At 37.0% G+C, this 26,462-nt stretch overlaps 1 protein-coding gene across 6 annotated transcripts in view; it reads left to right on the top strand.

The window, feature by feature from the left end:
- CPQ (carboxypeptidase Q) overlaps positions 1 to 26,462 on the top strand; it is a 446,657-nt gene that overhangs the window by 99,880 nt on the left and 320,315 nt on the right. For all 6 annotated transcript variants that reach the window (XM_063079637.1, XM_063079636.1, XM_063079641.1 and 3 more), the window contains exon 3: positions 22,913 to 23,120. In XM_063079637.1, the coding sequence (XP_062935707.1) occupies positions 22,913 to 23,120 (208 nt within the window). The remainder of the gene's footprint in view (positions 1 to 22,912; positions 23,121 to 26,462) is intronic.

Genomic DNA, 26,462 nt, shown 5'->3' with positions numbered 1-26,462 from the left:
TTCTTATTTTCTTAAGTTAAATTCTGCAAACGCATCAGTGCTTTCTACTAATATTGCAACAGCAGTGATTCCTATTTATCTGTCAGGTCAGTGTACTGTGAGCCTGATTATGGCAAGAGCTGCCTATAATCTCTGCCTCTCCAGTCACTAAGATAACATCTGCAACTTGGTAGTGTTTGGTAATTGGTTATTGCATTGGAAACCACTGTATGCCCAGCACAGGATGTGATTGCGATGATATGCAGATAAATCTGACAAGGAGAAAGCACTGGTATAAAGTGGGAACATGGAGAAGAGGAGGAATAATTCTGTTTGGGGTTTGAACAAGCCTTGAAAGGGACGTAATTTTGAAAGATGAAGAATTCACTGTGGCTGAGAACGGAGAAAGGGTATTCCTAGGACAGGAGGGAAACAAGAAGAGCAAAGGCGTGAGGGTATGAGGGTGTAATATGTGTTTTCCCTGTGATGGGCAGAGCAGGTTCATGGTAAGAATAAATAAGTGGATGGTGATAGGTTTGGAAAGGTACAAAGGTAGACTGCAGAAAACCTTGCTAAGCTATCTTTTGTATTCTTTCATTTCTTAGGACAGCAGTTATTTCCAGGGTGAGGAAAGAAGAGGGAGATCAGATGGTAATTTAATTTTGTATCTTTTAGTAAAAGCATAGAGAACTAGTTATGAAGAGCTTTGAGTTTTAAACTTTTCTACTCACTAATGTGACCAGGCCAAAGTTATAAAAATTTTTTAACTATTTGGGGTCAGTTTCTATGCTATTTATAACTATTATTATCATTAGCATAATTTGTATTTGATACAAAAATTCTTGAGAGGTGGTTTGCTTTTCTTTTTCACCAAGTTACCTAGTTTTTGATTTTTAAAAATCTAATAAACCAAATAACAGTTTATACTCTGTTGATCTTACAGGCATTAATGAAATAATTTCTAGTCTCACTTTCACAGGGCACTGTTAACCTCGTTGCCTACTAATGTTCCCATCCTCCTTTATGCTACCATTTTATAAACTGTCTATGTCAGTCTTACTATAATGCAAATGACTTTAAAACTAATGGGGTTTTACGTGACAAACAATTAATTGGGAAAAAAATTTTTTTTTAAAAAATTCAGACTGCCATATTATGGTGCTTCTGAACCTTACCTTTCAAGTGCATTTTCTGTACTTAAGTTGGGGGAAATTACCACAAAACATCCAGTGCCTGGTTTTCTGAGAAGGCTCTTGGCTTTCTCCCTCAGTTCATGGAATAGGACGTTTGCCCTCAGACTATGTTTGTGCATTTTTTTCATCCAGAAGAGCCTTTATTAATTATTTCTTTGTGGATGTAATGGGGGAAATACCTGGTCTGAACAAAAAGTAGCTAATGATGTGCATACAAGAAGTATAGGTTCTATACAGTGTTTTAAAATACTATTTTCCCTATTAAAAAAGTAATATATTTCTTTTCAAATGTAGAAATTTGAAAAATAAAGAAAAGCACAGGTAGGAAAATAAAACCACATGAAATACTATTGCCCAAGGGTAAGAGTTATTAACATTTTGGTCTATATGCATAATCAGTTTTTTTCTATGCAATTGAATGTTTATATATATTTACAATATATTGTGAACACTTCCCTCTTTTAATGAGAGTATAATATAATTGTTCGGAATTTGGCTTTGAGGTTGAATCATGATTCAATCACTAACTAACAATGTGACCTTTATCAATATATTTAACCTTTCAAAGGCTCCATTTTCTGCAAAATGGGAATAATAATAATAATAGGGTCTACCTCATAGGGTTGAGGTCAGAGCGAAATGAGATAACACTCAGTGTCTGGCTCATAGAAGTTTATTAAACAAGTCCTTCATTATTGGATGTTGTAGTTGTTTCTAGTTTTTTTTTTTTTCCTGTATGTTATATTTGCTAAGCTATGTCCAGTTGGTGCCATCAGATTTGTTACCATTCAGTTATTAATCTGTGCGTTTGGTTCCATTACAATAATAATTACAATAATAATTGCTGAGTCAGAATCTTACCCCACTATACCTTGTTCCAAGTGGAAGTTTTTCCATTGGTTTCTGAAACTTGGGACATCTCTCAATTGTTTCCTTCATGTGGATTTAATCATACCAAATGGCCTTACTTGATAGCCATGGGGTTTATTTTTCTAGTGATGACAGTCTCTCACCTCCCCTCCACAGTAGGACTTGGTAGGAATGATGACTGGCTCGATGGGGCTGGTAACAGAGATTCATATGACTTTCTGAGCGTATCAAGAGTCTGGATCTGATTCCCTTATGGCGATGGAGTCAGCCATAGGATTTCATATGAGTAGCCAGTTAGAGCCCTTTTAAGCAGAGTGCTGAAGTCTAAGAATGGAACCAAGTTGGGATTTAGAGTAGGGAGTCAGCTATCACCAGCATGAGGTGGGATGAAAAGGGGATGAGTCTGTAGTTCTGCTGCTATTTTAGCTGATGATATTGGTTCAGCAGTGTATTTGTCATCTTGTGTCTTGGTGATGTCTTAGAGCCTCACACTACTCCCCTCCCCAACTTATTTATTTATTAAAAATATAATAAAATTGAGATAATATCTAAGTTTAACAAAAATTTGAGAGTTTGACTCTTTCAAAATGTTTTGAAGTAGCAGAAACTGTAAGTGCTACTGGAAGTATGAGTTGCCACTATAACCACTTTAAAGAGCTACTAAATGCAAATGAGCATATCCTGATTCTAGGTACACACCCTAAAAATAACTCTCACATGATACTGAAGGAGACCTGTGCAAGAATATTTATTGTAGTGTTGTTTGTAATAATAAGAAATTATTATTACAGGACAGTGGTAAACAAATTAGGTCAGATTTATGCAATGAAATACTAGAAATCTGTTAAAATGGATGAACTAGGGTTACATATATCAGCCAGAATTAAACAACGATGAATTAAAAAAAGTGGGTTGAGGAATTAGAGGTACAATATTATATAATTTATATGAAGTTAAAGAATATGCAAATAATGCTATATTTATATATTTATATTTATTGAAAGTATAAACGTGCATATTTTGAATACCACATATGGATAATAAGCATTATGTCTGAAGAAAGAAGACAGTGAAATAGCAAGAGATAAAAACATTGCAGATTTGTATTCTATGGATATTTATTTAAGAAAAAAAAGAACTAAAGCAAAGATAACAAAATACTAAGAGTTAAAGGGGCTGAAATATGTTCTATATTATATCTATTTTTTATATGATTAACATACTTCATGACTTTTTTCAGCACCGCACTCTCCCGAGTGAGCCACAGGCCGGCCCCTTCATGACTTTTTTAAATGAGGAAATGAGGGCAGAGGAAATTAATATATGACCACAATATAGTGAAATTCTAGCAGTGCAAGGGAAAGTAAGTCTTTATTTTATCCCTTATCCCTGATCCCTTGTTCCTATGGCCAGAAAAAAACACTCTTAACAGTTGCCTATGAATCCTTCACATGACAAGACAGCCTATGATATACAAACATATTACATATGCATTCCTTTCTCACCTGCATAGTTAATACTCTGCTCTTTTCACTGAACTCTATATATCTTAGAGGTCATTTGTTCTGCAGTTTCTGACACTTTCTTCTCAGGAAAGTTTTGCTTCATGAAGGTAAGTATGACCATAGTTTCTTTAAAGCTCAATTTTGAAATCACTGATGTAGAATATATAGATTAGTTTTAGACAGTAAATTGTCAAGACAGATTGTGCTTAGACCCAGACCAACCTTGAAAACAAAGTATATCCATATTCATATTTGAAAGTCTCTTTCCCATTTAGTTTCCCAAACAGTTGAATATATTAAGCTTGGGACCAGAGATGATGTCAGGATGAACATAGGTAAGGGATTCATACCCCTTAAAGAAAAGCACACTTTTTGTGGCCTTGAGCAAACTTGGGATTCTTTGCTATTGCTATTTCTACAAGTCACTCAACTGGGACCATGACTGCATCTTAGGATTGCTGTTGAATCCAGATAATGTTAATATTGTCCTCATTTGTATTCTATTCAATTTTACCAAATTAAATATTTATTATTTGGTAGTTTTTAGGAAGATGAATAAGATTGTGATGATATGGCTTTATTTTATGAAAAATAGAGGAAAAGCTCACTTTAAAATACCTAAATCTTTTTTTGAGCTAAAGAAATAAAAATTAAATTCATGAAGTAGTGAAGTGGAGCTTGGTAGTTGAGCTGTAGCTACCAGATATCTGGCTTGACTCTTGGGAGAGTTTGTTATGGGATCACAATGAGCCCGGATACACAGAGCATGGAAAGTCCCTGATCCTGTCATCGCACAGTTTGACTTTCAGCCCTCTCCTCTCAAAGATGGAGGCTTCTGGCACTTGTGATATTGTTTCCTCTTCCTCTACCTCCTTAGAAAGAGAAATCCAATGCATTTTTGCTAAAATTCTCTAGAGTTGAATTTGGGAGCATTGGAAGACAAAAAGTCTTCATGTAAGACCTGTAGGAGGAAGGGTATACTCTATATCAATCTAATTATATTTCAGGTATTCCCCACCTATTTACTCCTTTCCTTCATAATGCCCATAGGTTGTAGACAGGGCAGGGGCTTCAGGAGTTCTAGGTAGGAGTTTTTTCTCCTTATGCTTTTCCAGGGTTTCGTGATTGTAAAAATTTTTAACTTCTTTGAGCCTCAGTTTCCTCATCCTCAAATGAGGCCAATAGTATCTACTTCCAGAAGTGATATTCAAAATATCTGTTGGGAGTATGGCCTGGCTGTCGTCAGACAGATGGCATATTCCTCCAGTAAGTTTGTGCCTGGTGCTTACACAGCTGAATGTCAACCAGAACTATTTTACGGAGTTGCTGTTTGGGTAAAATAAGATCATACACAAGAATGTGCTTTGGAAACTATTTATCTTTGCGTCTTCTACAATACTTAATAGAGTGCATTGCACCCAGAAATGTTAAAATGGCAAACCAGTAGAGCTTAACATGGAGGTCTAGAAAAACATTATCCACTTTTCTTTAAGAAGGCTAAATATCAAAATAATGTTGCAATTACATCTCATTTTTAGAGTCTGTTAAAGCAGTTTTGGAAAGAAACCTTTCAAGTTTATGCCAATAAAAAATGTCCTGGATCTTTGAAAGATGTCTTCATTTGGAACTTCGTTAAGAGAAGAATTTCATTGCATTTAAGATCCGTTTTTCATAAGTCTTAAAATCTGAACATTATCTGTATCGTATTCTTTTTAGCATTTCATAACATTTTTCTTTTCAAAAATAGTATTTTACCTTGATTATAGACAGAATGAGGACTATTCATTATTTTTAGGTAATACAGTAAGCATTAGGCCCTTGACCCACTCTCATTGCCTCTATTTGTCATTATTTTTAGTTTCTGCTAACCTTACTGGTATTGTTTGGAACAAAATGAAAGAGAACCTAATTAGGTGTATGCATTTTGAGTTACATAAAGAATTCATCAAAATGATATTGTAGATAATGTGACTATTTCCAGACAGGATAAAAAAAGTGAAATTGACAAGAAAATGTGAGACATACTGAAATCTTTGCTAGTATAGTATATTATGTAAATACTTACATTTATGAGATAGAATTATAATAGAAAGCAAAAAATATTCATTTTTAATAAATGGATTTCTATTTTAAGTTAATTTAAACCTATATTCTAATCTTGATAAGCAATTTAAAATAATCTGCTGATTTGTTGGTTTAATCTTTCAAATAATATGCCAGTGGTCACTAACTTTTTGCAGCATGTATAGATATTTATCTAAATGTGTTTTTGGTTAGGATGTGAAAATATTTAAGCAATAAATCCAATGCTTATGCTTATTTACTTTACATAAATCAGCATTTCCCATGAGTGACTGCAAAAATTGGAGGAAGTGGAAAGAAAGAGGAACTTGAACATAAACCAAATGTTTGTTTATAGGCTTTATTTACAAATCCAAATTAACAACTCTGGTTGGGATATTAACCCAATAATTCCTTTTCTTTGTGGATTATTATTTTCATACACAATTATATATCCCTATGAGGTAATTCTCTTTGGAGTACCCAAAGAGAAATATTACAGTTTTACCAAATGAGTTCTTTTTAATATTTTAATCTAGCAAATTTGCATTAAAGAAAATACTTTATTCCAATATAGCTTTTTTTTTGCACAGGTATTTTCCTCTTTCCCATCTGCCCCAAATAAAAGCAGCATCATAACTTTTCAGAGCTTTGCTTTCAAGAATATTTGGTACCCACACTGGGTTATATGACATAAACAAAGCTGTTTCCCAGCCATTCATGTTTAATTACATTTAAATTTACATTAATTTTTAAAAGACTTAAAAGCACCTTCAAAAATTATACATCTATTCACTAAGCAGCATGTATTAATTTATAGGGCTGTTTATTGGGAAAAAAGTCATTATTCTATGTCTCTTGCCTCATCATAATAAAGAACTTGTCTTTTTGAAAGTAATTGCTGTAAAATATTGCTCAAGAGATCTAAATGTTAGTGTGACTAGGAGGAAGGATCTTTGCTCTTCACAGATAGTTTTGAGTGGCCTAGGTGCAAACATAAAACTGTATAAAGATGGTTGATATTGATATAGGGAAATGACAGAGCGGTTAGAAGAAATCCTTGAGATAATGAAGTTCTTGACAAAAGGGATAGAGTCTGGGCCGAGCCCGTGGCGCACTCGGAAGAGTGCAGCGCTGGGAGCGCAGCGACGCTCCCACCGCGGGTTCGGATCCTATATAGGAATGGCCGGTGCGCACACTGGCTGAGTGCCGGTCACGAAAAAGACAAAAAAAAAAAAAAAAAGGGATAGAGTCTTTGTGATCTGGGAAATCCTTACAGTGCCGCACTATTCACATAGGAGGAAAGGACAGTCTTGCTACTAGAATAGCTAAAAGACAAACCAATCAGAGGTTGATGGTAGAAAATCCTCAGTCCCTCTGAAGGTTTTTCCATCAAGCTAAGCTGGTGTCTGGTTTTTTGACCATATGTTATTTCTTCTTTTTATAAAAACAAAATAACATTTCTCTTTTAAAGAAAGCTGAAATGTTTGTCATCAAGCCTGACAGTGACTCGGGCCCTCAAATAGAGAGACTTCTTCCTGTGATTTTGGTCCTGTGGGGTTAGGTCAGAAGGATGTGATTATAAAATAAATTTTTATTTCATTTTATTTATCTCCTACTCAGAAATCTTCAGTGTTTCCTGCTTCTCCACAGCGACAATAGGAAAATGTCCAAACACTTCAGCGTGGCAGGTGGAAGCCTTCTAGAATTTAGCTTCAACCTAAGTATAACTTTCACTGCTTCCCAACGTGAGCCTCAACTCTAGCTCAATCATTCTTCTATCAAGTATAGAATAATCATTCTTCTATCATCTAGTCAAGAGATGTTCTAGGCATTTCTGGTGGGAAGTAGAGAATAAACTAAGCCTGGAAGCGGGTGAGGCCTGGGAAGCTCTAACAGAGATTAGAACCTATATCACTAAAATTGGGGAGTTGAAGAACTCTGGTACTGTTCACACCAACAATCTTTTCAAGGTACCTTTCCATGGTGACAGAATGGTGCTTGTCTAGGTGACTGTGTTCAGATAACATGACGTTTCTTGATACCAAACTGTCATTTTACTTATATTTGAGGAAATATTCTGTGAGCTGATATATTAAATTTTGGAAGGAGGAGCCAATCCCAAAAGACAGGTTAGAACTAAGTGAGGAACTCAGGACACCAGACTATCAGTCTGGTGCTTAGATCTGGACTTGAGTCCTTGAGGAAATTACCCTGAAAACCAGGGCCTGAGGGATATGCAGTCAGACTGGCCTCAGAAAGGGAGGGAATGGGGATAGGAGTGGGTAGGAAGACAGCAGAGACGGCAGCTCACTCTGGTGCCTAGGACTCTTACAATACATGGCATATTAGACATCAGAAAACATGCATCATACTATTCCAGAGGTTTTTCTGGCATACTGTAAGGGCTCTGGGTAGAGCAGAGGCTTGTAGGTGACAGTTTTAATTTTGACAGCTAATCAGGGTAAGTTCTTTCCAGGGTAAGTTCTTTCAAGGACTGACATCTACTTTCTGTGTATTCTTTCAGCATGTTAACAGGCCTCTTTATGGTACATATGATTATTTATTTCATCTCTCCCAATTAATTTATGTTACTTCAGACCAATATACTGTCTGATATTTATTTTTTTATTCTCTTGAGGTCTTACCAAAGTATTAAGCACTTCTTGACTGAATAACATTATTTGGGAGCATTATTCTGTCTACCTAAATCAAGGATTATACCAAATAATAAACTCAATTTCATATAAGTTAGGTTTTAATCTTTTAATGGACAGAAAATCAATCTATTGGTTTTCTCAAGCTCTATTTTTTCCCCCATCAATGGAATACAAAACCACCTGGACCCTTTATCATTTAGACTGGGGATCGTGAATGCTGTGAAGGCAACTAAGTGCCTTTCTTTTTCTGATTGTTTTAGAAAGACAGGAAGCTGGAAAGTCAAAGACTTTGGCACAAACCGTGAGGTGACTCTAGATGGATGGATGCTCCAGGAGAGTTTTCATTCTAACTTAAGAAATTCAGGCTACATTGCAGAACCAATGTATTTGCCTTGGAAAAATTAGTTATTAGTGCTAAGGTTAATGAATGAGATATACTAATCTGAATCTAGATACCTACTTTTCTTTAAATCTTGCCCTCAACATGTATATTACTTCAATACATGATTTTGAACCATAATTCTTTCATTCATTCAATAGAATTTTATTGAACATCTGCTATATGCCAGTTAGGGTAAAGATGCTGTTGATATGGAAATAAGCACAACATAGTTGCTGACATGGGGAGCTCACAGTCCCCACTGGTATTGTGTGATGCACTGCATGGAGTACAAAGACAAGTCCTTAAGTAAGTGATGCATGGATTTAAAAAAGTGGTATATTCATGCAATAGAATATTATTTGGCATTCATCATAAAATATTATCATTCATCATAAAAATGAATGAGGTACTGATGCATGATAAAATATGGATGATCCTCAAAAACATCCATAAGTGAAAAAATTAGGATAAGTGAAAAAATCCAATTGCAAAAGTCCACATTTTGTATGATTCCATTTATATAAAATGTCCAGAATAGGTAAATCCATAGACAAAAAAGTAGATTAGTGGTTGTCAGGGGTTGGTGGGAAGGGTACGGATGGGGAGTCATTACTAAGGGTACAGTGTTTGTCCTGGGGGTGACGAAAATGTCCCCAAATTTATTATGATGATGTCTGCATAACTGTGTGAATATACTAAAAACCTTTGAATGGTACACTTTAAATGGGTGAATTGTGTGGTATGTGAATTTAATCTCAATAAAACTGTTAAATATAAAAAAGGGGAGAGAGAAAGAAATGGAGGGAATAGATAGATCTTTCAAAAAACATGCCAGTTAGGGGAAGTAAAGAAATGGGAGGGTAGTGAAGGAATATGTTTTATTTCTATATTGGTTATCTAATCTGCACAACGGCTTTAAGTACACATTCTTGTTTCATCCTTACAACATTGCTGTGATTTTGCTATTATATAGAAAAAGAAACTGAAGCTTGTAGGGTTTGAGTGACTTGCCAAAACACATACAGCTTAAGAAGCAGAAAGGGTGATTAAGCTCAGGCTTCAGGATAGCAGAGCACAGTGGAGGGGTTGACTCAAAAAAAAAGGGACAGACGAGTGTGTCTACTGAAATTGGAGGAAAGAAACAAAGATGAAGATATAGACATTTTGAATTCTCTTATCCCAGAAACTCTCATAACCTAAATCACATTTTTAGCACTGTTCACTTTTATTCTTTTGCAGGCTAATATATTAAGCTAATTAAGTATTTACATTTTAAATTCCTTGAGGACAGGGATCCTTCCAGGCATGTTTGAGGACTTGACTGCACATTTGCCTATGTTGGGCAACTGTATTCTGAGGAACATTTGAGATCAATGGCAACCAACCAGTAGAAGTGTGGTGGCCTCAGACTCACACATACGTCCTTGTTAGTTGTCTTAATTTCATAAGAAGCTATCAATTGTCGTGTCAGTCTGTATTGCCCTGCCCTGAACTGACAACACAGAACACACATTCACTCCAAATTTTTGACAGAGAATCCATCGTTTCACTCCTCGTTGTTCAGTTCTCATCAAATCCTCTTTCCTTTTTCTCATTGCACCCTTCTTCCTGTCCCCCCCTTCTTCCTGTCCCCACATCAAATCATTCAGTGAAGACTGTTAATTCTATTTCTAAATTATATTGTAAAATTCAGCCACTTCTTTTCCTCTACTATGAAATCAGGCCAGGCCACCATCATCTTTGTTTAAGTCTTTCTTTTCAACTGGTCTCACCATTTGCATGTCTGTCTTTCCTCTACTTCATAGCAGCTGGAACAATCTGAGGGCACTTCAAAAAGTTCATGGAAAAATAGGATTAAAAGATAATACAAATCTTTCCATTAACTTTTAAAAGTGCCATCATATTTTTTTTCTATGAAAATTCTATCGTATGGCTCCCTGCTGGTCCTCCTGCCTAGAAAAATTATCTTCACACAATTATCTTTTAAAATATATATTACAAACTCATTCAGCAAATGTTTGAGGGCTTACTGTTTGCCAGACATTGTTCTTCTATTGACTGTAGAACAAATTCTAACTCTTTTTTTTAAAGCTTTTGGGTCTTACAGTTTTTTAAATTATTTAAAGACAAGTAAAATTGTATATATTTATGGTGTACAACATGACGTTTTGATATATGTATACATTGTGGAATGGCTAAATCAGGTTATTTCACATATGCGTTATCTCACATATTTTTTTTGCGGTGAGAACACTTAAAATCTACTCTTTTAACTATTTTTGAGTATACAATATATTGTTATGAACATAGTCACCATGATGTATTTTATTATTCCTGTCTAACTGAAATTTTGTGTTCTTTGACCAACATCTCTCCAATTTCCCCACCCACCAGCCTCTGGTAACCATCATTTTACTTTCTGTTTCTAAAAGTTCCAGTTTGTTAGATTCCACATATAAGTGAGATCATACAATATTTGTCTTTCTGTTCCTGGCTTATTTCACTTAAAATGTCCTCTAGTTTCATCTATGTTATCGCAAATGACAAGATTTCCTTCTTTTTAAAGGCTGAATGTAATTCCATTTTGTGTATATACCACAATTTCTTTATCTGTTCATTCACTGATGGACATTTAGGTTGATTCCATATCCTGGCGATTGTGAATAATGCTGCAGTAAACACGGGAGTGCAGGTATCTCTTAGACATACTGATTTCTTATCCTTTGGATATATTCCCAGTAGTGGGATGGTGAATCATATGGTAGTTATATTTTTAACATTTTGAGGAATCTCCATACTGTTTTCCATAATGGCTGTACGAATTTACATTCCCACCAGCAGTGTACAAAGCTTCCCTTTTTTCCTCTTCCCTACCAATACAAATTCTAACTCTTTACCATAGTCCACAGGGTTCTGCATGATTTGGTTTCTGCCTTTTCCTAAAACTTTATTTCATGTTCCTCTTTGCCCTTTCTCACTGTACTCCAGCCATTATGATCTTCTTTCAGTTTCTCAGAAAAGTTTTCCTACCTTGGGGCCTTTGTACATGAAGTGGCCTCTGCATCGAGTCCTTATCATCATTCTTCTTCTCCATAGCTTCTTAGCATAAAATTCTTCACTTTTCAGCTTAAACGTCCCCTCAGAGAGATCTTCCCCGATCACCTAATCCAAAGGAGATTTCTGTCCCCCTCATTCTTCAGTTAGGTATGAATGACAGAAAACCCAAAATAACAGTGGCTTACAAAGATAGAAGTTTCTTTCTTTGTCATGTAAAATGCTAGATAACTATGCTCCAGGGTGTTAGGAACAGTCCTTTCCAAGTCTACCTCCTGGTTCAGGATGGCACCTTCATCTGCATTTGAGCAACCAGGAAAGAGTAGCGACATGCCTCCCCTATTAAGTAACATGGTCACACCTAGCTACAGAAAAGTTGGAAAATTAGGTCTTTTTACTGATGTGGCAGCCTAATACCTACCATATAGGGACATATGGATTACATGAAATAATGTGTATGAAGAACTTTTCATGTTGCCTGGCCAGAGTATGTATATAATAGTTATTTCTGTCATCATTAGTTTCATGCAAATCTTTTTAGCTAAAGAATTCTTACCCTTAATCTACTGAATTTTATTATGTACAGACTGACTGATGTTTTTTCTTAAATATTTTCCTAAATATTTGAAAACCCTACCCTACAATCTGATGGAGATTCTACAAATGCTCGAATTTTTGCTTTTCCATTATGAGATATTGAATAGTGGGTTTCAAATATGGTTCAAGGATCACAGGTCTACATGGATTCTTGGAAACTATGTAACTTACGAGCTTCTATAGCATTAATATTTTTATTACCATAGCATTTTTGCTTGTGTTTCTGGAATGGATTGATAAATTATTAATGTTTGTAAATAGATGCCTGATTTTCATTAATTGGTAGCTCATCAAAAGCTCATCAAAAACTTCCCATTCATTTTGTTAAGTTCAGTGGTTGAGGATAAATGGCCTGAGAGGCTCTTTTCCCTGCCAAAGTGGATCATGAAAAATATGGTTAATTTAATTTAATTCAGCAAACATATATTGGATTCAGGATATGGGAAAAGCATTGTGCTACATATTGTTGCAAATATCAAGGAGTATCCCTTATGGTTTACTATCCAGCATCCATTTCCCTTCTATCTTGGAACTATAACCTTTGCCCACTCCCTGCTATATGGTTCAGGTAGGATTGGCCCCTTACCCAGGTCTAGGGGTGGGTGGGCCTTGCTTGGCTTAAGGTAGTCAGCAAAGCCCATCCCCATGGTCACAGTATTGGATTCATGAGAAGACATATAACCTGTGAATCTTCAAAAGACTTCTTTGCTAAGGCTTCTGAAAAAACAGAGCTTCTTCTGTCTTTGCTGTGGGAATTGCTGTAAGAGACACTCTCTCTTTCCCTAGGCAGTATAGTAAGTACATGAGGTCTGGGAGAACGTGGAGCTGTGTTGGCAGAATACCACACAGAAACCGAAGATGAAGCTGACTCTATGAAGGGTAGGATCCCAGGAGCCAGGAACTACCTGAAGCTGGCCCTACCAGTGATCACATGAGCCAATGCATTAACAAACTAATTAGAGTGGGGGTTTTCTATCACTTGGAAGTGTGAGAATCCACTTGTTCTTTGATCTCAGTAATTAGGAAAAAGATTTATGATAGCTGCAACTCAAGTGTTACATTATTCTAGAATACTGATTCATATCTGTAATAAAACTTGATCTAGACATTAAAATTACTCTGGAAACAAAATTGACTAAGGATAAGTATTTATTGAAATGGGTTTGGAGTCAGTCTGACCTGGATTCAAACCCAAGCACTGCTACTTTCTGATTTGGTGTGATATTTGAACCTCCTGTGCCTCAGTTTTCTCATCTATAAAATGTGACTATTGCCCTTACTCCCACCTCCTTAAAACTATATGGTGCTGGCTTTTACTTATAGTGGAATCAACATTAATAGTTGGATTTGTGTCCTTTTAGCCAATGGACTTTTATAAAATGGCATCCAGGAAATTTTCACGTAAGTCATATGGTTCCAATATTTATATCATGTCTCCAGAATCTTCTAGTGGCAAATCATATCAAATTCAATCATGAAATCGAGCCAAGTTTATTTGGGGCAGAAATTCTGTTTTGTTACAGTATTTTTTTTTTTTAATCCTCTCAACTCACCTTTTTCTGACTCTAGAAGAACCAGGAAGGGAAGCTGTTAACAGTACTTTTTACCCAAGTTTTACTTCTCTAAGAAAAGCATAAGAGACTCAAAATTTCAAAACATAGCCAAATAAACAAAACCCATTTTGGAATTCCAAGTTGTCATAGAGTTATTTTATCTTTCTGATATGACACTATACTAACATTATTTTGTACCTTATACAAACATAAGCACACTAGTTTCTATCATTTTAGTTCTTGGTTTATGAAGATGAAATTTGAAGAGAAAATTCACTAAGAGATGAAATAGTGAAATCTACTGAAACTGTATAGAATTATTTAACAGTACGAAGTGGATGCTTGTTTCTTTTAGAAGTGACAGCGGCTGGGTTAGCTAACTGAACCTGCCAAAACTGTATTTTAATGATCTCTAGAATTCATCTCCTGTTTAAAAATCTTTGTCATTGAATCTGCATGCATCAGATCACTGACATTGCTAAATTCTTCTTCAGATTTGTTTGTTTTCTGCTATTTGGTGATCATTTGATCACTTTGATGTGTGATAGGAGGAAGAAAGTAATTATCTAATTTTTACTGAACAATCTTCCCTAGCGTATCAAATATATTCATTCTGTCCCTTATCAATTAGTCATAGATTGTGAAAAACTCTGATAGAAACTTTAAACATAGGACCCCTGCATTAGTCAGTTTTCATTCAGTAATGCTGTGGTAACAACCTCCATCCAAAATCTTGGTGGCTTACAACTACTAAGATTTATTTCTTGTACACTTTATTTATATTGGCTGTCAGTTGACAGTACCTCTGCACCTGCCCCAGGTGTCCTTTTTACTCCAGAACCTAGACTGAAGGAGTGGCTCCCCATCTGGAACATGCCGTGTTCTTGGCAGGGGGCAACACGCTCTTAAGAAACAAAGCAAAAGCTTGCAACAGTTCTTAAAGCTTCTGCTCAGCTGTGGCCATATATCATGCCCATTCATATTCCATTGGCCAGAGCAAGTCACTTGGCCAAGTCCAGTGGCAGTGTCTTCGACAGAGATACTGCAAATTTTACAAGGTCATTGGTAGGCATGTGTTATCCTCTTATAAGGAAGGAGGAGGAAATAATGGAATATATCATAGGTCTATTTTAGATAAGGCCACTGGCATCTTTTTCTCTCATGCCCTGTTTTTTTGCTGCTGCTGCTTCAAAAGCACCTTCCCTGTTTCTCTCACCCACCCTTCCATCACTTACTCTGTATCCCTCGCTGTCAAAGAGACCCATGGAACCTTCTCAGCTTTTTTGTCCAGCCTGATGTGGTTCTTTATGATATAAGGCTTAAATTATACCTTTTGTAAAAACTAGAGCTATCTGATGTGGTAGGGAATACTCTGCTCTGAGCCAAGTAGGCTCCATATTTACTGATGTCATATCTACTCTTTGTTTTATTCCTGTTGGTTTGAAGTAAAATTTTATGTAAAGCTGATAATTACTGCTCATACCTATTAAATATAAGTCCAGAGCCCTTAAATACCTACACTTATTGTCTTATAGTGCTTTATAACATACAGAGCAATTTTACCACCATCATCTCCTGTGATGCTCACAGGAAGCCTGGTGATGCCAATATTATTGTGATTCCCATTTTACAGGCTAGGAAAAGTTAAGCATCCTATTTGGGATCAAAAGGCAACTGAGGTTTTTAGCCAGTATTCAGGAGAGGGTATGTAATGATGCACATTTCTTGTTACTGGTGAAAAAATGCCCTGTTTTAAGCATGTCTTGAAGAATGCATAACTTGATATAATAAATACCTTGTTTTGAATACGGTTATAAAGTAAGATCGTTGCTTGTTTCACTGAAAAGATTCACTTAAAATTTTTTTAAAATGTCGTCTTTGTTTTGAATGATCTGATTACTAAATTTAAGTTTTCATACAACTTTCCCCAGAAAAACAATCCTTACGTAGATTGGGCAATGTGGTAAGTGGAGTTCAGAACTGCAGGAAGCCAGTTTCCCCATAGCAGTAAATGGTGTACCATCCATGCTGTTACTCCCAGTGGTCCCCTGTGTTTTATCTCACTGCCCTACCCTTGCACCAGAATGTGACAATAGTCCTCCATACCTTTCCTTACCTCCTCCAAGCCTTCCATTACACTAGTGATATTTTCAAAGTGTTAATCTGAATTTGCTGGACTTCTCTATTCCTACCCAAATTCCTTAATACTGCTGCAAGGTTCCCATGTGATTTCATCCTGCTAACTCTGCCAGCCTTCTCTCTTGTCATTCACTCTCTGCTTACTTTAATCTCAGTCCTGTCTTCTCCTCCCCACCCTCCCTGCCAATATCTCCCAGTCAATATGCACTCATTTTTTAGATCCCACCTTCCCAGGAAGTCAACTATAACTTCCAGAACATGATAACTAGCCCAGTTTTAGTCTACTATAGCCAGCCATCACTAAGGCCTGTTGGTTTTCCTCCTTAAATACCGCTCGAAGCTGATGGAGGAGCATTATGCTTCCACTGCTCACTTTAACAGATGTATTAGATGACAGTGGTTTTTGTGAAAGCCCTCATTCACCCACACCAGTCACCCTCACAAGGAAACTCCCAGTGGTTAGGGAGAAAGCAACCATGTCAACCATGGTTCAAAGCAACTGTGTTCAAAACAACCATATTTCAAAGCAACCATGAGTACACCTCAGTTTTACAGTATAGATGCTTCCTGTGATAATTGTTAAAAGTAATCAAGATACCCAAAAGTCTGACTGTCTCTTCTTGCTGCCACAGAGACAAAGGGAGCAGTTTGGATTTTAAGGTAATCAGATTTCCAAGTGCCGATCTCTGTTCTGTGGCTACTGCTGCTGCTTGTTACTGAGTTGCATCCTTGTTAAACTTGAGTGTCCTGCTAATGTTGGGTTAAACACAGTGGTCCTGTGGTAGCTACCTCTCCATTAAACTGCAAAAGTCCCTGTATAAATTCTGCATTTTGGAGGTCAAAGAGGATAGTTTGCTTTTCCTGCAACTTGTCCTCAGGGGCCAGTATGGCAAGAGGGCTGTCCGCACACGGCTCTCTCCATCGGGCAGACCGCTGCCTTTCGAGAGATGATGATAATTTACTGTGCCCCTGGATTCTGATGCAGTCAGGTCCAGCCTCTCTTGCAAGGCTGATGGACCAGGTTTAATTTGAGGTGGACCTCAGGAGACAGAGTGTGGCGAGAATGGGTCACCTCCTCCAGCTGTCATAGAGTTGTGCTTTGCCCCTTGCTCTTCTCACTTTCAGTCGACTAATAGCTGAGTTGTAATATTTTTTTCCCGGAAATTTTCTTCAAGGATACTGTTTTCCTTCCACTCCTGGAATTCACACAATGAGGGTGGGGGCCTATATATACCTTGGATACAAATTGGAAGGCCCTGTTTGGGGGCCTCGCAGGAAACCTCCTATTCACTGTAAATGAATAGATGTTTCATCTATTTTTGTCTTCCCTTCTTTGTTCTTTACCTGGGAATGTCCCTTCCCTCATTTTCAGGAGACTGAAATCTTCTAAAGTCCACCTAAAGTTTCTTCTTATAGGAAACTCCCAGATTTTCCCTAATCAGAATTAATACTGATCTATGTTATTACTTCCTGGATTTTTATTTTGTACTTTCATGTTGCACTTGTGGCATTCTGTGTTCTTTTTAAAGTAATTGATTACAATACTTAAGGATAGGACTAGAATTGACTCTTCTTTGTATTGTCCCCAGTGCCCAGTACAAAGTCCTGGCCAAGGAGGAGGGCTGTGAACTTGTTGAATTAATTTGAATCTTCAAGTCTTGTTCTTCCATGAAAAGGACATTGCACAGTCATAATATTCTTCATAAACAAATGGATGCTCAGAAAGGATTGCTCTGATGTTCTTTTATCTGCCTTGCCATGAATTTGCAATTTCCTTACCACGTCAGGCCAAAACACTGAGTTTCCAATAAAACTTGTTTTTCCTTCTCCATAACTCTGAGTTCAGGAAAAACAGCTATTCCACAGGCCTAGTTGTCTTGCATAGTGCACATGGTAGAAGATTACATAGAGTAAAAAGCTCGACTTCCTATTGGTTAGGGCTGGACTATTTTCCTGTTCAGAAGTTAAATCTCCTGAAATCAGAATCAATTTTCTAAATATACCACATTGAATTGAGCCCAGAGACACATTTTTCTGTCTGTAGTCTTTTCCTTTTGATGGCAGAAAACATTAGGAAAGTCCCACTTTACTATCTTCTTATTCTTAATTGTTCTTGGGAGGAGTCAAGTCAGAAGAGACTGAGATTGGAGTCTCTTTATCAAATTCTCCATAGAATAGTTAATCTGAACCAATACCGCAGCAGTCAGCATCTGTTGTCTCTGCAAGGAGACTGCAGCAGTAATTACACACAGGGAAAGAGGCTTAAAAAATAAATTGATCAGTTTTGAAAATTAGGTGTAGATAAAAAGGAATCTGAGGATTTTTATACTATTTTTGTGGTATAATAGGCTGCAGCCAAGAAAATCACTTTATGAGTATTTTTAGCTTCAGTCCCATATTCTCTTCAGAAATTAACTACTGTAATCCTTTTCATTACTCTAACAGAGTGTTATGACTCTTGTCCTCAAGTGAAGCACCCCTCCTACCCACCTACTAATAAATTGGGACCTAGTGTGATAACAGTGCCCTGATTTAGAAGCAAGATCCCGGATAGACTAAGGAAAATAACTGTTAACTGAAAACTTAGGCACACTTTAAAATACCCATTTGTTTTTCCTTCTTATTCTTCTTAAAATGGAAATGCCGATCTTTTCTTTTGATTTATTTTATGTATCAAATATGTATATATATGTATATGTTTGTGAGAGAAGATAGCAATGCAGTTGATAGGAAGAGCATGACTCCTAGATTCAGATATCCAGAGTTCAAATTTCAGCTTCAGCATCTAGTAGTTGTGTAAACTTTTCCTATGTACCTCAGTATCCTTATAATAACTACTTTGCAGAGTTGCTGTGAGTATTAGTGTTAACAATAGACATTCAAATATAGCAATTATTATTACCTACAGAAATATGCAAGTTCCTTAGAAATATACATTTTTGGAGGGTGCTCAGGGATGAGGTATTATACTTTTTTTTGTTTGCTTGTTTCTTTTCATTTATTCAGTGTGTGTTTATTTCACATATTATGTGTCAGGCACAGTTTCAGGTATTTGGGTAACGTTAATGAATAAAACACAAAAATTTCTACCCCCAATGGAGCTTCTATTATTGTAGTGGGTACAACTGGGAGCTGATAACTGCTGTGGAAAAATAAAACAAGATAAGGAGGATAGGAGGTTGGGAGGAGGTTGAAATTATAAATAGGGATATCAGGGTAGGACATATCGTGATTATGACACTGGTTGTGTGTTCTTAGAGGTTTTCTTGAAATACGTTTTGGAATGGGAGGATGAGAAGAAGGGAGATGAGAATAGAGAAAAGAGTCAGAGCTTGATTTGTAGATCATGAGTATTTCCTTTGGTCAAAACGAGTCAAAACACAAACTAATAATATAAAGAGTGAAGTTTTCCAAATGGCCTAGTTTTACTTTCAATTTGCTCAATTCAGTTTGAGCAAAAACCTTCCTAAGATGTTTTGTACACACCTTGCCTTCCCAAATGATGGCTACTCAATACAGTCCACCTGGTCTGTGACCACTGGAGGAGGTTGTCACCATGACTGTCACATCTGTTATAGGACTGTCATGAAGCAATTCCCTCGGGGCTCACAGAGATGCTTTCAGCTATTTGCCCTATGCCATGGCCTGAGCCTGTAGTGATTGAGAGTTCTCCCCACATGTGTCCATTTAAATGTAAATACAAATTAATTAAAATTAAATGACGTTAAAAACTCAGTTTCTTAGTCACATTACTCAAATTTCAAGTGCTCAATAGCCATATGTGACTAAAGGTTACTGTGTTAGACAGCACTGATACAGAACATTTTCATCATTACAGAAAGTTCTATTAGTATTTGTTATTTTATGTTTCTGTCTCCGACACTGTTTTTTATAGTGCTATTGTCAGTTTTCAGGCCTATTTCCACCTTTGGATTTGTTGTTTCTCATAGTTTATAGGTAAAAAGAGCAGATGTAGAATTTTGTGTAAAGTAAGGATAACTAGGCTCTAAGAAGGATCAAAAGAGCTTTTATTATGTTCAAGTACCTGAGTTTTCATACTTGGAATTTATATTTATATTCCAACTGCCCCAAGGCCTTTCTACGTTGGTTATTGTTTTGCAACTGTACTCTGGGTGGTAAGAGAATCAGCCTGCCGAGTTACTGTGAGAGAAGAGCTACCAAACTTGAAAGGCAAAATTGCACATTTATGGAAATGCTTTAGACTCAGTCAATGGTCCCTTATTTGGAGCAGTGCCATTCAAGGAGTGTTTAATGACCGACTGCCTACACATGTGCCAAGCACTGTCTTAGTTCCTGGAGATACAAACAAAAAATGAACATGGCCCCAAACTCTTAGAAGATCACAGTTTAGGTAGTAGAGAGAGCTGTAAATAGTCGTTGCTTCACGTGTCCAGTACCCATGTGTGCCCAAGATGCTCTGAAAGCCTGGAGGAGGGTGGTATATGATCCAGTCTTTTCAGGGGTCATAGGGGAACAGGACAGGAGGCAGGAGGCCAGGGAATGCTCCCTAAGGAACTGATTCTTGAATGGAATCCTGGAGGGATAAATAGGTGTTTGGTCACAGGAAGAAGCTGGGAGAATGGGGTCAAAAAGACATAGTGCACCACGGTGTGAACAAAGACACTGAGGAGTGAAATAGCATGGTATGAGAGTGGGAACTTTTGAGTTTAGCTTTGATGAAGTTTAAAATAAAAGGGAGCCACAATCTGTAGAGGTAGACAGGTTTCGAATGGTATTGTTGAAACGATGGTTTTTTAGCAAAGGTGGGAAAGGGACAGATGGATGGTGCTGTAGGCAGATCTGAATTTTCGGTAGTTCAAGTATTTTACTCTGGCAGCTGTGTAAGGGTTAAATTTGAGGGAGCTGGGCTGGAGGCTTGGGTACCACTGGTGGTGGGAGGGTTGAGGAAGAGGGACTTTATTATAGTCCAAAAGAGAGCTAATGAGGGCCTGATGTGACAGGGTGTAATGGGGTGGAACAAAGGATATGGGTTCACTCAACATTGATTTTTAAGGAGTAAAATTATCAGTATTTGAGGATTGATTAGATGTGATAGATAAAGGAGAGAGAGGAATCAGAGATACCCTAAGTTTTCAGGAAAACACATTAATTGGAACTCTTCTTCCAAGTTCATGGTGATAGGTATTGACCTGTAGCTGCTACTGATGATTTACATTGGCAGCTATGGTGTCTTCAGGACTCCACTTTCTCATCTGTTAAAAGAACTTGAATTGAAGCATAGACCATAGTGAAATACCACCCTGGTATGACTTCAATTTTGCAGTGGCCTATGAAAATTTATAGAGATTTGGCTTCATTTCGAGTGGCTCCAGTCCAGATGCCAAAATCACCCCATTGCTGGGACATCCCTTGGGTGAACCATTGAACCTGTTATTCATTAGGAATAGATGAAAACCATCAGAAAAATTCCCATACTATGCCAACAGGAATATCAGTCAAATTTCAAGGTAACTTCAGGTTTCAGAAAGCTATGAATCTCAAAATCTGTCTAGCCGAACCCTTATTTGTATTTTTGTACATATTTATCATATGAGCAAAGATAGTGGTTTTTTGGTTATTTTTTTTACTTTCCTAATTGTACATTATTGTTTAAAAATTATAAAGTTTGGAGTCCTGAGTATTGGTGGAGAAATGCTTATAGATCTGTAGCCAAACATTTTAAAGTAAAAGTACAAATTCAGTCTGGATGGTGGAACCAGAGGTAGGAGAAGAGCCAGCCCAAAGGGTCCATTATGATTGGGCCTATATTGAAAGCAAGAATTCTCTTGTACCTGTAGTATGTTTTAAAAGGATTTTCCAAGTAACAGTTAACATTTTAATGACATCTGTTAAGCCTTCATAAAAGTTAGGTCTCTAGTTTGCAATATTAAGGAAGTATTTCAAATATATGTTGATATTTTAGTTTTTACTGACATATTTCATGACTGCATTGTTAAAGCCACAAAACAGTAGTTGCCTACCTCTTTCTTTAGATAGTTATATTTAGCCACTGCATATGGTCTTCGTTGTTAGTTTTTCCTAGTCACTCTAACTACTCCACCAAATTGGATCTTTGGTGGTCTGGCAGTTTTTGAATAACTTCTTGAAAGATATGAAACCCTGTTCCCTAGTCAAGAAGATTTGGTCAAGTCTTGTGGTGTGGTAAAAGAAGGCACATCTCTTCTAACCAAGACAATAGAACTATAGGACAATTACACAATGTCTTCAGATTTTTTAGTTGAAGAATAGTGATGTGTTTAGGAATGAACAAGTACTGTAACTTGAGAAGCATGGGAAGTTTTCACATACTTTAAGAGTTTTTATACAAAGGAGGAAAGAAAACAAGCCGACTTTTTGTGGTTCTTGGGAGAGGTTACATTAACCATTTGTTAAAAGTTGGGTTTATGAACGTTGGCTTCTAAGTATTCTTCACAAACTGCCATCCTTTGTATGATGTTATTGAAGGTTGTTTAGCAACGTATCAAAATATTTTTATGAAAAGATAAATATGTGTTTCATTAATCCCAAGAAGAGCTTTCTGAAATGCATTTTTAAAAACTAATTAGTGTTATTCTGTGAAATTCATGACTTCTTAGGGTAGGAAAGAAGAGAGAAAAGAAGCTATTTCTTCAAGTAATTTGTGATTTAATACCAGCTGGTCAAAGAGAGTTGAAAAACCTTATGAGTTGTATGTTATATTATTTTGAACACCTTTTCTCTCTCTCGGGAAACTGGCTAGTCCCAAAGTCTTTCTCCCATGGTAAATGGCTTTAAAACTTTGATCTTCTCAAACCAGTTTGCCAGATGTAGCAGGTAGAACATGTGTGACCTTTTGTGTGCAAATTCAACCTGGCTGATAGGAAGCCATAGGTTAATCTTGTCTGACTTTTATTTCTAGGCATTACAGCAGAAGCTCTGGTGGTGACCTCTTTCGATGAACTGCAGAGAAGGGCCCCAGAAGCAAGCGGGAAGATTGTTGTTTATAACCAACCTTATGTCAACTACTCGAGGACGGTGCAATACCGCATCCTAGGGGCATTTGAAGCCGCCAAGGCGGGCGCTTTGGCGTCCCTCATTCGATCAGTGGCTTCCTTCTCCATCTACAGGTTGGTCATGGTGTTCATTTGAAATCCTCTAAAAAAACCAAAGTTTTCCATGAAAGAGAAGCCCTTATGAAATAAAAACAAACCATTCAAACGAAAATACTGATTGTTCATGGAATTCCCCTCCCCCCCATTCCACATTTGGTCATTTATTTGTATTATCTCCCTGGGCTGTTTCAAGATTTCATTTGTGCATTCCTTTAAAAAGCCTTCCACATCCACGATGATCCCATAACATTGCTTATATAACTAATGTATTATGTATTTTCATTGGAGGGAGAACTGAGTTCACGTCTGTGTTTCATCAAAGATTCTTAATGACTTCAGAGGAAGCCAGGCTCTTTTCCACGTTGCTGGAGAAGTGAAATAAAAATAGAGCGGGTAACATGATGGAGACTGTTTATGATGTAGTAGAGAGAGCTGGGGAATTAGAGGACCTTTGATATAGACCTGGCTCTTCTCCTGAACAAACTGTGTGGCCTTGGAACTATTTCTTAAACATCTTTGCTCGTATTCTCCTCTATTAACTGATGATGAAGAATAATAAATGCATAAAATTATTTTAAGATTAAGTGAGACAAACTTATGAAAGATACTTGATTATCTACAAAGGTCTATATAAATATTTGGTGATATTGTTTGAGGGCAACATAAGGCTTGTCTGTTTTGTTGTAGCCCTGATTGAGGTGAGGCCAAAGTACTTTATTGACCCTTAGTACTAGGATGATATTTGGTGTCGCAGTGGAGAAGAGGTCTAAAATTGACCTGTAGATATTTGGCCTAGTTTAATAAGCCTAGTTTAATGTGTGGTAGTGTCACACATTAAGGATAAATATTTGAGAAACATGGATTTAAGAACCACCTTACTGTTGTAGTCTGTTCTAAGATTTTAAAAAAATGTAAAAAATAATTGCAGATAAGGGTTTATTTGGGTCTCAGGATTGGATTTTTAGTATGTATGGTAAAGGAAAGTTTATTCTGCACAATTGCTGTTTAGAGCTGGAGACACTGCTTCTTGACCTTAATTAGCATTCTACACCCTTGAAAATAAAATCACTGAGGAGGAGATGTCAGCAGCTAGGAAACCCAGTCAGAGGGGAGTTGTACCAAAGTGCAGAAAAAAGGAAGGAGACATTTTTCTTTTATAGGAATAAGATGTCTTCTCAGGGGAGGAAGATGGGGCATGTTAAAACCACTTGTTAGAAGTTTTATGAGAAAAAACTAGTTACATTGATGTCATAGTGCTAAAAATAATGTTCTTTGAAGAGTCTTTAAAGGTTTTGTGACCAGTGAAATAATGATTGAACCATACGCTTTTGGCTGGTTAATCTTCTCAAGGGGGAAGCCCTAAAATGGCTAGGGTACTTCCCAGAATACCTCAATCATCCCTTGGAATAACATACTCAGCAAGCTGAAGCCATTCGCTGTGATTTCGCTGGTCATGGGACTTAAATTAAGGAGCTAGTCTATTACTTTGTGAAACTGCATAATGCTAATAAATTCCCAGATTACTTAATATATAGCACTCTGCCAGGGTTCATTGGCTTTTTTTTTCCTGGCATAACGAAGACATTTGGAAACCCAGGCTACAATCTAGGATTACCGGAAGAACTGTCCAGCATGGGACTTAAAAAATCTATTGTCAGCCTCTAAGGTTTGGGGTGAGCAACTTATAGTGTGTATTAAAAGGATCTTTTTCTTAATATATCTAGAGCTAGACTGATTATAATTTTTCACTGATTTTTATAGCCAATCATACTTCACTGGACTCTTAACTTTTATAACACCATTCTTTCAACATTTATAAATAATAATGTTGGCCTTCACGTAGTACTTTCAGATCTTTCACACATGTCATTTTATTTTTTCTGACAACAACCCAAAGGGCTGAACAGAAGGGGCATTATTATCCCCATTTTATAGATAGGGAAATAAAAGTTCAGAAAATCAGACAAATTAACATGTTTAAATCTTGCATCCTGAAAAGTAAAAAACAAAATGAAATAAACTCTGTCTCTTTGTCCACTTCTGACTTACTGTTTTTAGAATCAAATTTCCTTAAAGAGTATTCAATATTCCTATCTCCAATTCCTCATCTTTCATTCACTCTGCAAACTATTTAACCTGGCTTTTCCTAATACTGGAATGGAGCTGATTAGGTTCACAAATAGGTGCCTAGTTGGCAAATATAAGGGACACTTTTCAGGGCATCATCTGAATTCGCCTCTCTGAAGCACTCATCACTATTGACTGCTTTTTCAATATTTCTTCTCTTTGGCTTCCATGACTTCTATGTTATATATTTTTTCTCTTTCTCTTTTGCCCTCACTCTTACATTCTTTTGCTCTTTCTCCCATCCTCTCTTCCTTCCCTATTTCTCTGTTTTCTCACTCTGAATATTCTGCCTGAGCAATCCCATCGTGTCTGTGGCTTCACCTACCATCTATACTGTGGCAATTTCCAAACCCAGCTCTGTAACTATACCACTGCTGTGAACTCTAGACCCATGTATCCAACTGCCTACTGATTCTTTTTTTGGATCTTCTGTAGCCATCTGAGTTTCAGGTTTTTCAAAATTGACCTCATCCTTTCACCTCTTTCTCCTGCATCTTCTGTCTGCATTTTCAGTGAAGGTAACACCATCTATTCTGCCTTCTAAATCAGATCGTCCTTGATTAATTTTTTTCTCTTCCCTTGCCCATCATTTTTAGTATACTAAGTCTCTTAGGTTCTGCTCTCTATCAATCATTTCAACAACTACGTATTGAGCAGCTCCATTTTCTAGCATCATGCCACATTCCAGGAATCAGTCCGGAATCACTAACACTTTCCCAGTGCCCCACATTTCCTCCAAGTTTCATGACTTTGCATGTACTTTCTCCTGTGCTGCCCTCTATTCTCTTTCTCACTGTCACATGCTGTCTTTCATGATTCATCTTAAGTGTTTCTTCTTCTGGGGAACCCTCCCTGATATTTAGTTGCAGCCTAGATGAGCTATCCCTTTTTTGTATTTCTACATCATCCTGTGCATACTCTGCATCATAATGTCTTGGAGGCAGTTTAGGTTTGTGCTTTGGTAACTGTTGTGACACACAACTTTAAATCTCTGTCACTTAGCACAATAGGAGTCTCTTTTTTTGATCACATAATAGTTCCAAAGGTATGTTCAGCAGGTGACCTTCTGCATCCTTTCCATCACCTCTGAGATCTCAGAGCCCTCTGCATCCAGCTGGAAAATAAGGGTTTAAAATCCTTAACCAAAAGGAAGGTTTTCCATGGTTATCCATATCCAAGCCTGGATATGGCATACCTCACTTTTGCTCACATTCTGCTGGCTGGAATGCA

This window comes from Cynocephalus volans, chromosome 15 (genome assembly GCF_027409185.1).
Source record: "Cynocephalus volans isolate mCynVol1 chromosome 15, mCynVol1.pri, whole genome shotgun sequence".
Lineage (NCBI taxonomy): Eukaryota > Metazoa > Chordata > Mammalia > Dermoptera > Cynocephalidae > Cynocephalus > Cynocephalus volans.
Note: the sequence above shows the minus strand (reverse complement) of the source record. Positions and strands in the feature narration are given on the sequence as shown.